Here is a 13,877-nt window from a genome sequence, read left to right as displayed (position 1 = left end):
AAACATGTCTGGAAGTCTCTTATGACTTGACTTGTTGCATTTGTTGCCACATACGAAGTGAACTCTTGAACCTGATTAAATGAATGGTATGCCCCACGTAATTCCTTAGCAATTAGGCTAAGGTTTCTTTCCTTAGTCCTCTGAAAAGAGATCGGCACTGGTGATGAGAGTTTGCTGGATCAGTGGCTGTGAAAGCCAAAGCTGCTGATGGCCTGAACAGTTCCAGTGCAGGAGGCAGCAATGTGTGCGACTGCTGCTCGAGCAGCCTGCTTCAGTCCCACTGCAGAGAAGGTGGCAGCTTGTCACTTTTTGGCCCTTCAGGAATTGGGCAGAAGCTGTATGCAGCTTTGGCAGATGTACTTGGCGGCTGTCAGTACGAGGCTGCCATGTATTTTTAGGGCTTGTTTGGAATATTTAGCACCTGAAATATGTTTGGGCTTCTGTTCAGAGAAAGCATACCAAATGTGTTTATTAGCAGCTCTTTAGAAAAATAGGTTCCGTTTCAACTATTTGCTATTTTGTCTTGATCGTATTTTCAGCAAAGCCTTTGACCTTGAGCAAATTATTTAACCTTTGCTTCTTGTTTCTCTCTTTGCACAGTGGGGAGATGATTGCTTGACTAATCTGCTATTCTTAGTCTGGTTGTTAAATAATAGATGTTTGTTCTTTTGAAATACGACAAGTCTTAGAACCAGTCTGCCAGTAGATGCAGGTTGCATTACCTTTTTTACTTAGAATATAGTTACATGGAAATGCACAAAATAGGGAATTTTGAGATCAGTCCATGATCTCTAAAATAGTAGTATTTTAGAATGCTTGCGGCAATGCCCCAGCCTTCAACTCATCTTTATTGGAACTCAAGGACAGAAATAACTGTAATTCTACTTTCATTTTAGCAATAGGAAATTTGAATGATGTTTTTCAGCGTTCAAGAATTGTAACTGCTAATTGTTACTTACTATGGTGTTCTGCTGTGTTATGTTAAATTTGGTCCAACTAAATCTTTTCTTCTTTAAAAAAAAAAAAAAAAGAAAGAAAAAAAATCCAGGGGAAAAAAAACCCCAAAAACAAATTATCTGGAGTTTCCCATGGTAATTCATTTTGATGACTTCAGATGAACATTCAGTAACATTTCTGATCTGCCAGATCAGCAATTGCAGATACCCAGATAGAAATGCCAATTCCATCAAGGTCAGGAATCTTTAAGCAGTATTGAGTGATTCTGGAGACTCAAGCTGAAATCAGGTTCTCCAGTTGAAGCACAAATATGGTTAATTTGTATTTCTGTCTGTGTCACAAATGAATTTCTTATCTGCATTCTGTGTTAAACTATTCTTTGTTGGTTTTTTTGTGCCGTGAAAAATGTTAGTGTTTGTTTACTGTCACAATGGAACTAGATGTGAAATACAATTTTAAAAGGTGAATTAAAACCCAGTTGTTGTATAGCTTGTTTACTCATGCAAGAAGTCTGCTAGGAACAGACTTTTCCATTCCCAGAGGTCCTTATTCCATATCATTCTTAGGCAGCTGAAGGACTGAATCAGTTGGGCCATATCTATATGCCTGCTGATGCACAAACATAGGCAGATCTCTAGTTTATTTACTACATATTTTGTGCATTTATTTGGTGGATTTGTCCATCCTTGGTGACTATCAAAACAAAGACAAATTCCAGAGTCTTGTGTTGTTTTGTATGTTACTGAAAGGCATTTTGTCTGTAGCTTGAAGTTTCTAGTTGTTCTGACCTTAGTTTTTCTGTCTATAATCAGTAAGATATTTTGAATATTCGATGTATTTTTTGGTTAAGATGAAGGCAAATTGTAAAAATAATTAAGAATGCTGTTTGCTCCCCATCTTCACGGAATCTTCCTTCTTTGATGTGGTTCCAGTTACAGGAGATAAATACAGTGCGTGAAGGCCAAGAATAGCAGAGTGGTGCTTTGTGGTGGCTTCACACCTCAGTCACGCAACCAGTTTAGCACCCCTGTGCATCTTTCTCATGCAGCTCCAAGAAGTAGGTTTATAAATAACTTTTGGAGAATGAGATGTTCTTCATCTGATTTGATTAGAACCAGTCAATGAAGGTCAGGTAACTTCAAGCCAAAAGTTTACTTAGATCCTTTTCAGTTGTCGACAGAGATTCCCCAGACATTTTACATTCTGTATGTGTTATAAGAGTACCGTAGCATAAACTCTAAGTGCCTACACAAAGGGGAATTTGTCCAAGATGATGCCAGCACCGCAGTCTTCTTTCTAATGCTCTGACTCTTTTCCACTCCATTCCACATAATGCACAATTACTATTTCTGCCAAACATAACACTGACCTATTTTTGTAGTATATTTTGTATTATATTGTGCTTTATTTTTATTCATTTTCATGTAAATCAACACGAGACAAGGAGAAGTTCAGGATGAATGAATCTTCCTCCCAGGTCAGAGATTGTTAGTCAGTAGGATGGCTGAAATGTTCCTCTGCTTGCCCAAATGCTTTCTGATTGCATTAAGAAATGGGAAAGTTTTGATACCCGGAGCAGTCACAGTAGCAGTTACTACAGAACTCTCTGGAGCCTTGCCACTTAGAGCTGGTGGATCTCAGCTGAGGTTCGAGAGGAAGTTGTCCTTACCAAGGTTGTAAAAAAAAAAGTTTTGAGAGTTCTAGAAACGTTCCAAGAAAACAGCCTGAACAGAATGGGAAGCTTAGAAGTTTTTAACCGGAAGCTGTTTCCTAACTTGTGCTGTTGCATTCCATCCCTTTGGTGCAACTTCTTCAGCTTTGAGATGGTTTTCTCTAAATAGATTTGGTCGCATCTAATAAGCTTAGGTTCATCTAATTATCACCCAGGTAGGATTACCTCCATGAGCTTCCTCTGAATCCTGGCTGTGTTTTCCCCAGTCCATAGAAGGTCCTGTCTCCCCAGGACTTTGTGTTGCCATTGCTGAAAGCTGGAGGAGTTGTGCAGGAGGTGCTGCCTGTGGAGAAGAGGGAGCTTGAGGAAAAACCAGTGGGACAGTGTTACTGTCTGCCTTGCTCTGCTGAGAATAGTGAGAAAGCCAAAGTCCTCAGCTGTCTTAGCTCTTGGGATGTGATTTTGCTTATGAGTTGCTGGTTTGCTGGCACATTTTGAAAAAGACTGCTAAAACAATCCCAGCCAGATTTCTTCTATACACATAAATAGTGGATCTTGTTTGAACCAGGGGCTTGTCAGAAGAGGGCCTGTATTGCTGTACCTGTGCAGCTCACACAGAGCTTGTGTGTAGCCCCTTCCTTCTGCTGGAAGACAGGAGAAGTTGCTTCAGTGGGCATTGAGACAACTACTGCATTTTCTGATGAAAGGACAAAACTGTTGCAGTGTAGCACATTCAGTTTGGAAGAAAGAAACCATTTTTCACCTCTGCTCCAGAGTCATCAGGGTGTTGTGTTTGTTTTACATGGATGCATGGATTTAGCTCTGATCTCCCCTGAGCCGTGTCCTTTGTTGCGCTTCTCTGGTGTTTGCCATTTTGAACTGAAAGCAACAAAGTTTGGGTAACCTGATGTATTGGGGGGTATCCTTGCCCCTGGGAGGAGCATTGGAACAAGGTGGACTTAAAGGATCCTCTCAACATTTTAACTGCTGTACTGGTGGTGCAACACATCACGTGTTGATTCTGCAGCATCTTCCTGAGAGAGAACCCATTTACTCCTTACTGCATGGCTTAACGCCCAGTGCTGCTGGGCAGGCTGGCTATTTCAGGGTCCTAAGGCTGATCTTAGATGACCCAAGGCAAGCACCAGCTGTAAGTCCTTCTGGTGTCTGACCCTCAGCTGCCTTCTCTGCAGGGGGAGTTGAGCATCATGGGGATTCGTGGTAACCAAATGGCTTCTCTTCAGTAACTCTGCAGTAATTGATATCTGAAGGAAGAAAATAATGTGTATGTTGAAAAATCTTAGTTGAACTTTGCAGCACAGCTGTTGATAGAGTGCTGTGTGTCACAGGATCAGGCCTGATGTCCTACATTGTTATAGTGTAGCTATTTTTTGATGCTGTATTCTCAAAAGGGCTTCATGTGTGCTCTGAGAAGGTAAGGAAAGGTTTCAGGTTGCAGGAGGGTTACAGAAGTGTTCTGTTACTGTAGTTCCTCAAAATTTTGCTTTTGTTGCATGAGTTTTGCAACAGTGTTGTAGAGCTGGTATTGTGGACCATTATTTTCTAACACGCAGTGGTGTGGAAATGGAATATCATAGTTCTAGACCCACACTTCTCACAGTAACGTTTTTTTTTTTCATGTAAGTATCAGCCTTCAGGTTTAAAAATGCATTCTTTTGGAATACAGTGCTGGATGACGGTTGTTAACTGTCAAGCTTCACTTTTACTGTTTGTTTGTTTTTTTTCCTCACCTCCTTTTGTTTTTAACCAAAATACCTTTGTTATCCAGCAAGAAGTTGAGAAGTTTACAGACTTAGAGAAACTCTACCTCTACCTTCAGCTGCCTTCGGGTCCCAACAATGGAGACAAAAGGTAGGTATGTGGCTGTGTGTAAAGGTGAGCAGCTAGTACTGTCAACTTAACTTTCTGTGCACTTACCTACTGGGCAGGCATTTATATTTTGTGTTTGGTAGTGTAAGCTGTCCTTAGCAAATGTTAAGAATTTATTTTTTGCTGAAGACCTCACGTTTTTCAATCTTGACTTCTTGAATATCTTGTAAGTATAAACATCCTAAAATGAGGCGCCCATTGAAGGGTATATTTTGCAGTGTGTGATCATTCCTTGACATTTCAGATAGGAAGTGATAATATAGGATGGTGGGGAAAAGAACAAGTGGTATTTCTTATTGCATTTGTTTGATTAAAGGAAGACCTAGAAAATCAACCTGAAGATAACAACATCATAAAATTTGTATCTGTTCCCAGTAGGGTGATTATAGACAGACACATGCCTACAGGAAGCACTCTGTTTGCTGAGTATGTGCAAAAAGCAGTTAGCAGACTTAATGGGGAAAACCTTTGAGGTCAGCAGAAACAATGTAAGAGAGGAGGCAGGTGCACTGTAGCTCAGCACTCTCTGTGTGTAGCTGTTTATCAGTCATGAAAGAGAGTCTGGAGTTATTTTGTTAAATCATACAGGAAGAAGGGAGGTATCCCTTCCAAAGCCTTACAGGGTAGCTGAGTAGTGAGGTTCTGACTCTTGTTGTCTCTGGCACTTCTCTGCTTGTGTAAGCAGGCAGTTGTAACGGAGGAGGAACTACAGAGTAAAAGCTTCATCAGAGCTGTTTCTTCTTTCAATAGTGATCAGATCTCCATGTCGTCCAGCCGTGCGCAGCAGATGCACGCCTTCTCTTGGATACGGAATACCTTGGAAGAGCACCCCGAGACATCCCTTCCCAAACAGGAAGTTTATGATGAGTACAAGTGAGTTTTCCTAAACTGAGTTCATACATATGGCTTTAGCAGGTTGTAAGTCGTTCTGTTACCCTGGCACTACAGGTGCTCCTTTGCTGTACGTTTACAAGTGCACATGGAAGAACAGGGCCTTCAGTACCTGTGTAACTAAGAGCATACTAGCTGCAGTGAGGTGTATGCAGTTTTTCTGCTGCTGAAGATAGGACTGTGCTGTTCCAGTTGTGCATTACCTGTGCTGAAATAAACAGACAAGTATTCCTTAACAAGAAAACTTCTGTATGAGTGTGTGTTGTACTTTCTGAGCAGAGTGGCACAGGGAAAAAGCACCAGTTATATTTTACAGTACATTTTAGTCCAATTATACGTACACATATATGTAAGTGACTGTCTTAATGAGGATAAAGAGCTGAATTGTTCCTAGTGGAAAGGGGAATTTTTGGTTGTAAGATCTAGCCAGTCGTACCTTTCTCTCTGGAATAATGTGCAAATCCTGTACTTACTGCAGCAAACCTGATTTCTACAGACGCACAATATTTCTGAATATGCATGAAAACAGTAACCAAGGCCACTGTGAGTCTGTTTTGTCAAGTCTCAAAGCTACCGTGTAATGAGAAAGCAATTAGAAGCAAGGGAGGGCGAGATGCTTGATGGAAGTTGGATTTGAATTCATTTAGAGAATATTCCCCACAGGGGAAAAAATCCCAAATGCCTTAAGATGAATAACAGATCTATGATCTAGTATGAATAATTCCATGATCTAGGTGATGACAATAATTTGCAAGGAGCTGACTCCCTTTTCCTCACAAATGCCTGCAGGATTCAGCCCTTAGTTGCTATTGCAGCGTTGCATTATGCGAATACCTCAATTAACTCTCTCTGGTGGAGGTTGTTTTTGTCTGTCTTCTGACTGAGCAGAAGCACGATGGCATTAGCTTGCCTGGGGTTGATAAACATGCACACACCTATTTCTGAAATCTCACTATTGACTTGAATAGTGACGCAGCCCGGAAGCGTGGCCAATAGCACAGATGTGTCAGGGCAGCCAATCCCCGAGCAGGAGCTGCTCACACAGACTCAGCAACAGCGGCAGCTGCTGTGCAGGAGAGAAATGGAAGCGTTATTCTTAAATATATTTCTTATTTAATAATTTATTGTCTGCTTGGCTTCCATGTTGTGCCAAGCTGCAGATGCCCGGGAAAATTATCGTCTACAGATTTTTCGAGTGAAATTTGGATGGCTTTTGTATATAGCTGTATCGAGTATTTGTGTACTGTGGGTTTTTTTCCTGACAAAATAAGGGTGGTAAGCAAATATTCAGGGAAATATCAAATGTTTGGAATCTGTTCTCCTTTGAAAGCATCTGTTCCATTTTTAAAAATTTTGTTTCTGTGAGTGTATTTATGAGCTATTCTTGTGCACACCAAAGGAAGAATAGCTTTGCTGTGGGAAGAGGAGAACAAGGCACATAAATAGATGAGTTAGTTTTGATAAATCATTTTTGTTTATCTAGGGATGTTAAATCCTCTCAAATTTTACTTCTGTCTTATTTACTATTTACAGTTTCTCTCCTCCCTGTGCAAATATAGATGTTGCATGAGCTCACATTCTGGATACATAAACCAAAGTTGCAAGGCTTCAAAAGATTGCTGCATCATAACAGCATCTCAAGTCCTGCTGTAAATTTTGAACAAAATTGATGTTAGAAAAATACTGATCTTCTCCATTACCTTTGTGTTTATTTCTATGCAGAGAGGAAAAATAGAAGCTTCTTCTCTATGTATCAAGCATTGGCAAGTGTCAGTAGCATTTCCAGCTTCTTCATATTTCATTAGCCCTTTGTCTCTGAACTAGTTCAATACAATGATCCTTCTTTCTGTTTCCTTACTCTTTAACTGCAGTTTCACATCTCTAAGTAAAAGCGAATGGGTACGTTGACTTCTTGAAAGGGGTAAAATAAATGAGAAATGCATCATAAGTCCATGGGAAGGTTGAAAACTTGCAACTGAATTTCAGGAAGGAGGTAAATGAAAGGTGTTTCACCTCTCTTGTTGGCACTATGATATGCTGTGCTGTAAGAAGCTGTGTTTCTGTTGGACATGTGTGGTACTTCTGCCAGCTTCCTTTGGGAGTGATGGGGAATACCATCTGGAAAATATTATGGGGACTCATGATGAGCTGCTTACCATGTTATATAGTCTGCAGAGAATAGGTACTGCTTCCCGCAAAATCTTTTCAGCATTTTCTTCTAAGTCAGTTTTACTTTGATATCTTCGGCATCTTTCCTATTAGTGAACACCCTTCTGGAAGCTCCTAGATGTGGAGTTAGTTGAGTTTAGAGAATTAAGATTACGCAGAAAAAAAATGCTTGTTTTTCCACAAAATGATTTTTTGAGTCTTGAGTAAGCACCTGGATCTACCCACACTGCTGCTGCTGCAAGTGACACAAGGAAAGGAAGTCATATTGTCCATATTTGGTGTCCTAAAGATTGACTTCATACACGTAATACTGATGAAGAGATCTCAGAGTGAGCCTCCATCTCTTTCATCTGGTCTGTAAATCATTAATCCTTGCCTTTTAATGTAAAGCATTAATCCAGCCAGTAGGCTGTTGGGCTGCTTGATGCCACCTGATGCATAGGTTGTATGTGTACTGGGTGTTAAGATTGCTAACGAGTTAGAATATTCAGAAGCCAGAACAGAAGAGGGAAGTAGGTGTACAGTTACTATGTAGATTAAACAAATGAAAGACACGAGATGCTTTTAACTGACATTGAATAAAGCTCCCTGATAGGAACAGGATGGAACCTATTGTGTTTTTGAGTCTTCTGCCATGGACAGCTACCTATGTACTCCTTCTAAAGGATGGGGCTGATCAAACTCCATCTAAAGCAGTAGTTTCCCAGCTCTCTTACTACTCTTAGGAATCTGATGTGTTCTGTTTCTTTGGTTTTCAGACGTCTTTTCCATCCTACCTGATTTTCTAGAACTTTCTTCTGTGCCAGCTTTGTTCATCAGCCTAAAGAGAGCCTACCTCTTCCTAAAGTTCTTTCTTCCAACCCGTTTATTAGAAACCAGTTGTTTTTGTGGATTGGATAAGCAAAGATCTTTATTTTGTTTCATGCAATAGGTTCTCTTTTAGTTACTACTCATAATGATTTTGCACCTATCTTGTATTGAACTCAGAACTAACAGAGTAGTAAAGTCTGTACAATACTCTGTGTGATTTTGGCTGTACGTACAGCAAGACTGAAACTCCCTTCACATAATGCTGCTGTTTTTACTGTAAAATTGCATCCTCCTTGTTATCAGCTGTGATGGCTATGTTGTAAATAGTAACAAGATGGCTAACAGATCCATTTTATCTTTTGCCACCTCTAGTTGATGAGTGCATACCTCACAGCAGTAGCACCTATTAATTCTTGTGCACTGTTTTGCATTTTGAACTATTTCACCTTTTTTTGTTCTTGTATCAAGTCATTCCGTTTTCCTTGTAACACCCCAGTCACTTGGTTTTAGTGATACCTCCAAATATTACAGAATTAGGTGATTATGCCACTTCTTTTCAAGGCTGTTTTTGAATGGCTGTGTGTACAGACTTGCTGTGGCCCTTCTGTTTCAGGGTAGTCTGTTATCGCCATTTTATCCAGTTCTTTGCCCAGAGTGCTAATTAAGCTGAGTTGCGTAGTCTGATTGTCTTCATTGGCTTTTAGTTGGTTGATCTTTTTGGAGGATTAATTTAAGTGCACTCCCACTGTATTTTATGTCTAGAGTACATTTAATTTCAAAATCTTACCAAAAAAAGGGACTTTTCTTGTCCAGCATGCTGTGTTGGGGAGCTCTGTACAAAGGAGCACAGGCAGTTGTGTCCGTTGTCATTCTGGGCTCTGTGTAGACTGCCCATCCTGGATTTCTTTCCCACCCACCCTTGAAATAAGCACAGCTGCTCCTGGGCTCGGTGATGTGCAGGAGTGCAAGTGGCAGAGATAAGAGCTTCAGGGGAGGAAGAAACTCCTGCTCTCAAGTCAATGAGAGATCACAGATGGACATGTAGGATTCTCAGCCAAGGCAGGAGGAGGAGGGGCCATGTGGAATGATCTGTCTGAAAGCTGAAATTACATGATAATAATAGTTCAGAAATCACGGTCTTGCAGAAACTGCAAATAGGGATACAAGGGGACCATATAACTGTATGTTTATTGCTGCTAGCAAGTAATTGTCTTGAAACAGATGTGCTTCACTTGAGGAACTATTTACTTTTTTATTTTCGTGGAGAGGGAATAATTTTAACTTTAAAGTTCATTGATTGGTAGCAAACCAACACGATTAAGGTTTTGTTTTGCTGACGTTGGCGAATTTCAGTCAAAGATACTGCTGACTCCAGCAGAGGAGTTTGGAGAGCCCTCCTTTCCGTGGTAATTGAGACTACAGGGCCTGTAATCAGCATCAGTAAGTGACAAGGACCTGCCTTTTAGGAATTTTCAGGGGAAACTTAAAATCCAGCGGAGCTTGGTGAAATGCAAGATTTAACAAAAAAAAAGCAGAGAGACCTGTCTAGGACATCGCTATGTATGAAGCAGTGACTTAATTCCTAAGAAGGTGCAGGAAAGCAGGAGAAGTATTTCTTTGTATTAATTTCAAAGAAACAAATCTGGAATCCAGATGCATGCTTGTATGCACTGAAATGAATACTGGGTACATATTTTCCTGGTATCTGATACAGAAACTTGAACTGGTTGGAGGAGACTTCTGGAGTTACCTGATCCAGCCCCTCAATGAAAGTGGGGTTTGACACTGACATTTCATGGTGTTCCAGGGGGCCTTATTCAGATAATTTATGAATGAGGAAAATCAAATATTAGAAGAGCAGCCCAAAGGTGACATGAAACATCTTTTACCTGTTTTCTGAACCTGCCTGGGCAAAAGCCTTGAGTAGCCTGCTTTACTGAGCCTGCCTTGGGCTGGTGTTTGAAGTCCTACCAAGCACCCTTCCCACTCAGATTTGTCTCTGATGCTCCAAGGGTGGAGCTTTCACAGCCCCTGACAGCTCCTTTTCCTGTGGTCTGTCACTGTTGTTGTGAAGGCTGGGGGAAGTTACCATCTGAGCTACACTGCGTTTGCTTTTGCATTTTGGAGGGAGGAACAAAAGTCTGGGTTGCTGTGTCTCGTGGCTCACAGCTGTCTGTACAGGGGTGCAGGCAGCCTTTGTTTTGGGCAGAGCTGGGGAGAGTGAGGGGTGCACAAGCTCTGTAAGGTAATGTTAGAAGCAAATAGTGTAAGCATTGCTGTTCATCAACAAAATCATGGCATTTGTGGTGGTGTTTCCCAAATGGAAGATACCTACATACAGCCAAGGTGAAAGCAGAAGATATGCTCCAGTATTTGCATAGAGGAAGTGCCTCAAAACTATATCCTACTTTCTGTACTGCTACAGTTTTCAGTGAAGACCTTTCATCTGGCCTTCTTAGATGCAAATGCCTTTGCTAATCTTTACTGTTTTTGCCAGGTGATGCTGGGAGTGAAACTTCTATTTCAGGAATCGTGTTTTTCCTTCTGTTCATTCTTCCTTGATGAGCAGTGACACATTTGCCAATATGCATCCCACTCACTGTAGTGGGCAGTGTGCTGTACGAAGTGATTGTTTTCCCTCTGTCTTGCTGTGGTGTCCACACAGAACTGTATACAATCACCTCCTCTTTTTCAGAGATAGGTTGGTTTTGTGTATTTCTTTCAGGACCTCTCAAGGAAAAGAGGTCATTGCTATGGTGCTGATTCTGACTGGAAGCCTGAATGAGAATGTTTTTACTGTATGTTTTTGGGCCCGAGCATGCTAACAGCTGTGAAATACCACAAAGCACTTGGAACAAAAGTCAATATGTAATTGTGTTCATATATTTGGGCAGCCTTAAGCATTTGCTATGTAGATAAACCTTCCAGAGCAGTTTACATTCTTCTCTTCTGCTTTCATATGATTGTGATTTTTCAAGAACGTTCACGTTTTGCAGTGAGATGAACGATCCTTGTTCTCCGCCTAAAGGAGAGATATATTCTTTTTAAGCATCTCAGGCACTGAAAAAGATGAATAGATGTTGAAACAAAACTGCTGCTGTTTTTGAGTGTTAGACCAATAATGATGCCCATTTTATTAGAACAGTGAATTTAGCAAAATGAGGTCTTTTGTTGCCTTTTTTTTTCCTGTTACCAGGTTGGTATACTGAGTTATATGAAGATAAACACATCTACACACGCAGAGGCAGTTGAAATCTGTTAATTCCGGGCTGTTAGTTAAAATAAGGGTGCCTGTAAACAGACCTTACAATTCGATGTGGGCAGATAGTTGCATGTACAGTGGTAAGAGGACTGACTCCTCAGTACATGTTTCTGTTAGCCCTATAAAGACGAAGCTGGTTCTATGGGGAGATACGCTGCATTAAATTCAGTTCAATTGAGCTCTATTAAGATGCAGCTGTGTATGCAGAATCTTCGTCTGGACACAGACAAATTGCTGACCAAATATTCCTGCAGGACTTCAGGCCTTACCACACCCAAGCCATACTTCTGGCTAGGGAATGTCACTGCCTTTATTGTGTCCTAAAATAAGTGAATTGAAGCATAAACTTGAGACTAAGTTATGGAGTATATTTTAACTGTGCTCTAGTTAGTGCCACTACTTGTTAAATCTTCACATGACTTGTCTTTGAACTCAGTAGAGAACAAGGCAAAAAGCTATGGTATTAATAGCTCTGTGTATACATTTTTAATGTATTCAGTTCGTTGTGGATAGCTTCATTAATGTTATATGTGATTCTAAATATGGACGGGTTTGAGTGTTTTCTTTTGATAACCTTTGATGGAGTCTAAGATGTAGACTGGCCTATTGCATTAACTTTGCTCCCATTCACGTTTTATTTCTCTTTGTTGCAGGAGCTATTGTGACAATCTTGGCTACCACCCATTAAGTGCTGCTGACTTTGGAAAGATAATGAAAAATGTCTTTCCGAATATGAAGGCTCGTCGTCTAGGCACAAGAGGCAAATCAAAATATCCTTTGCTAGAACACTTCTCAGTAACTTCTGCATTTGCCTGGAGAACATCAGCCATTATGGCTTAATTAGCAGCCAAATGTAGAAGCAGTGTTAAATAAAAAAAGTGCAGACGCTTTCCCAAAATTCTTACAAAATTGTTAATCATATAGCATTAAGTTGGAAGGTAAATATAGGTTATGCTGTCTTTCTGGGTTTTAATGCTTAATTGTCAGAGCAGCAAGGAACCCGAGGAGTCGTATCAATTTGAGTAAAGAGGGATATTGGAGTAAAAGAACTTGCCTCACATATACGCAGTAACTGATACTTTATTAGTAGAATTCACAATTATCAAAATGTTTCTGCTCTCATTGCATTATACTTGTGCTTACCAGTGATTTAAAAGTTGGCTGTAAAGTCAAAGATCTTTAAGAAGTTCTATAGATCTTTGATAAAACTACACCTCCTCAATCCATGGTTTGAAGGAGAGTAGAGGACAACTGGGAAACAGCCAAAAAAGCTGATTTCAGACTTGGAAGGCACTTACCTGTGAGTTGTCCTGCCAGTGGGAGAGACTGTTTTCTTCATTGCGTGGAGCAGACCTCCTGAAATAGGAAGGACTGTTTAGAGCAAGAGCTTCTAGGATGGGAAGTGCCTCCTCTCTCCATTGACTGCAGTCTTGTTGCCTGTGCCTGAGCTTGAAATCTTCCTTTCTTTCTTACCCGTGGTAGAGAAATAGTCCATCCCAGAGGGCTGAAATGCAGAAATAGTACCTGTTCAGCTGTAACTTACTAGAAAGCCTGAAGTACCCAGAAATTTGATGGTGTCATAGTGTAGGTAAACGTGTTGTGAAGGTGGAGCAATACACGATTACATGCTGGGATGAATTAGCCTATCAGCTAATAGGCAGCCAGAATTAAGAAGTCAAAGCATATGCTGTGGAAAAAAGCCAGCTTTATAGCACTAGTGGCACAAAATTGAGATCTTTTGGTGAGTTTCCAGGTGAGAAGTATTGGAAGAATTACTGCTCTAACTCCCTATCCCCAGCTAAGCTGAAATCATGTAGACCTTAATTCTTGATCACATATTGCTACAGTGGTCTGAGGAAGAAGGCTTTCGTGCATATGCCAACACTGCCCAACCTTGACTTTCATAAAACTGGAGATGGGGTATGGTATATATTTGCTTATTCGTACGTGTTTGTACAAATTAACATTTATTATGTTATTTTTACAATCTGAAGTTTTTAAAGCAAATTGAAAAGCTGTGTAGTTCTTAACGTTTTCTTTACAGTGCTCAGCTTCTGAATTATTGTTTGGTGATTCTGTCAAATTCATAGAGAAAGCTAATGCTATGGTTTTTAACTCTGACTCTGTTTTGGTTTTACTGTATATTTAAAATAATAATTCAACATCGAGGAGCTCCTGTGAAAGAAGCAGTTCCTGTGTAAATGACTGCTGAGTTGATAAAACAAT

General features: G+C 40.4%; 1 protein-coding gene across 1 annotated transcript in view; it reads left to right on the top strand.

Annotated features, from left to right (window-relative positions):
* The window catches only part of RFX7 (regulatory factor X7), a 51,457-nt gene that overhangs the window by 25,762 nt on the left and 11,818 nt on the right, over window positions 1-13,877 (top strand). The window contains exons 3-6 of the mRNA XM_052671697.1: window positions 4,419-4,501; window positions 5,270-5,392; window positions 12,305-12,431; window positions 13,497-13,571. Of these exons, the coding sequence (XP_052527657.1) occupies window positions 5,283-5,392; window positions 12,305-12,431; window positions 13,497-13,571 (312 nt within the window). The 5' untranslated portion in view covers window positions 4,419-4,501; window positions 5,270-5,282. The remainder of the gene's footprint in view (window positions 1-4,418; window positions 4,502-5,269; window positions 5,393-12,304; window positions 12,432-13,496; window positions 13,572-13,877) is intronic.

The sequence above is a fragment of the Tympanuchus pallidicinctus genome, unplaced genomic scaffold (genome assembly GCF_026119805.1).
Source record: "Tympanuchus pallidicinctus isolate F22 unplaced genomic scaffold, pur_lepc_1.0 scaffold12, whole genome shotgun sequence".
NCBI lineage: Eukaryota > Metazoa > Chordata > Aves > Galliformes > Phasianidae > Tympanuchus > Tympanuchus pallidicinctus.
Note: the sequence above shows the minus strand (reverse complement) of the source record. Positions and strands in the feature narration are given on the sequence as shown.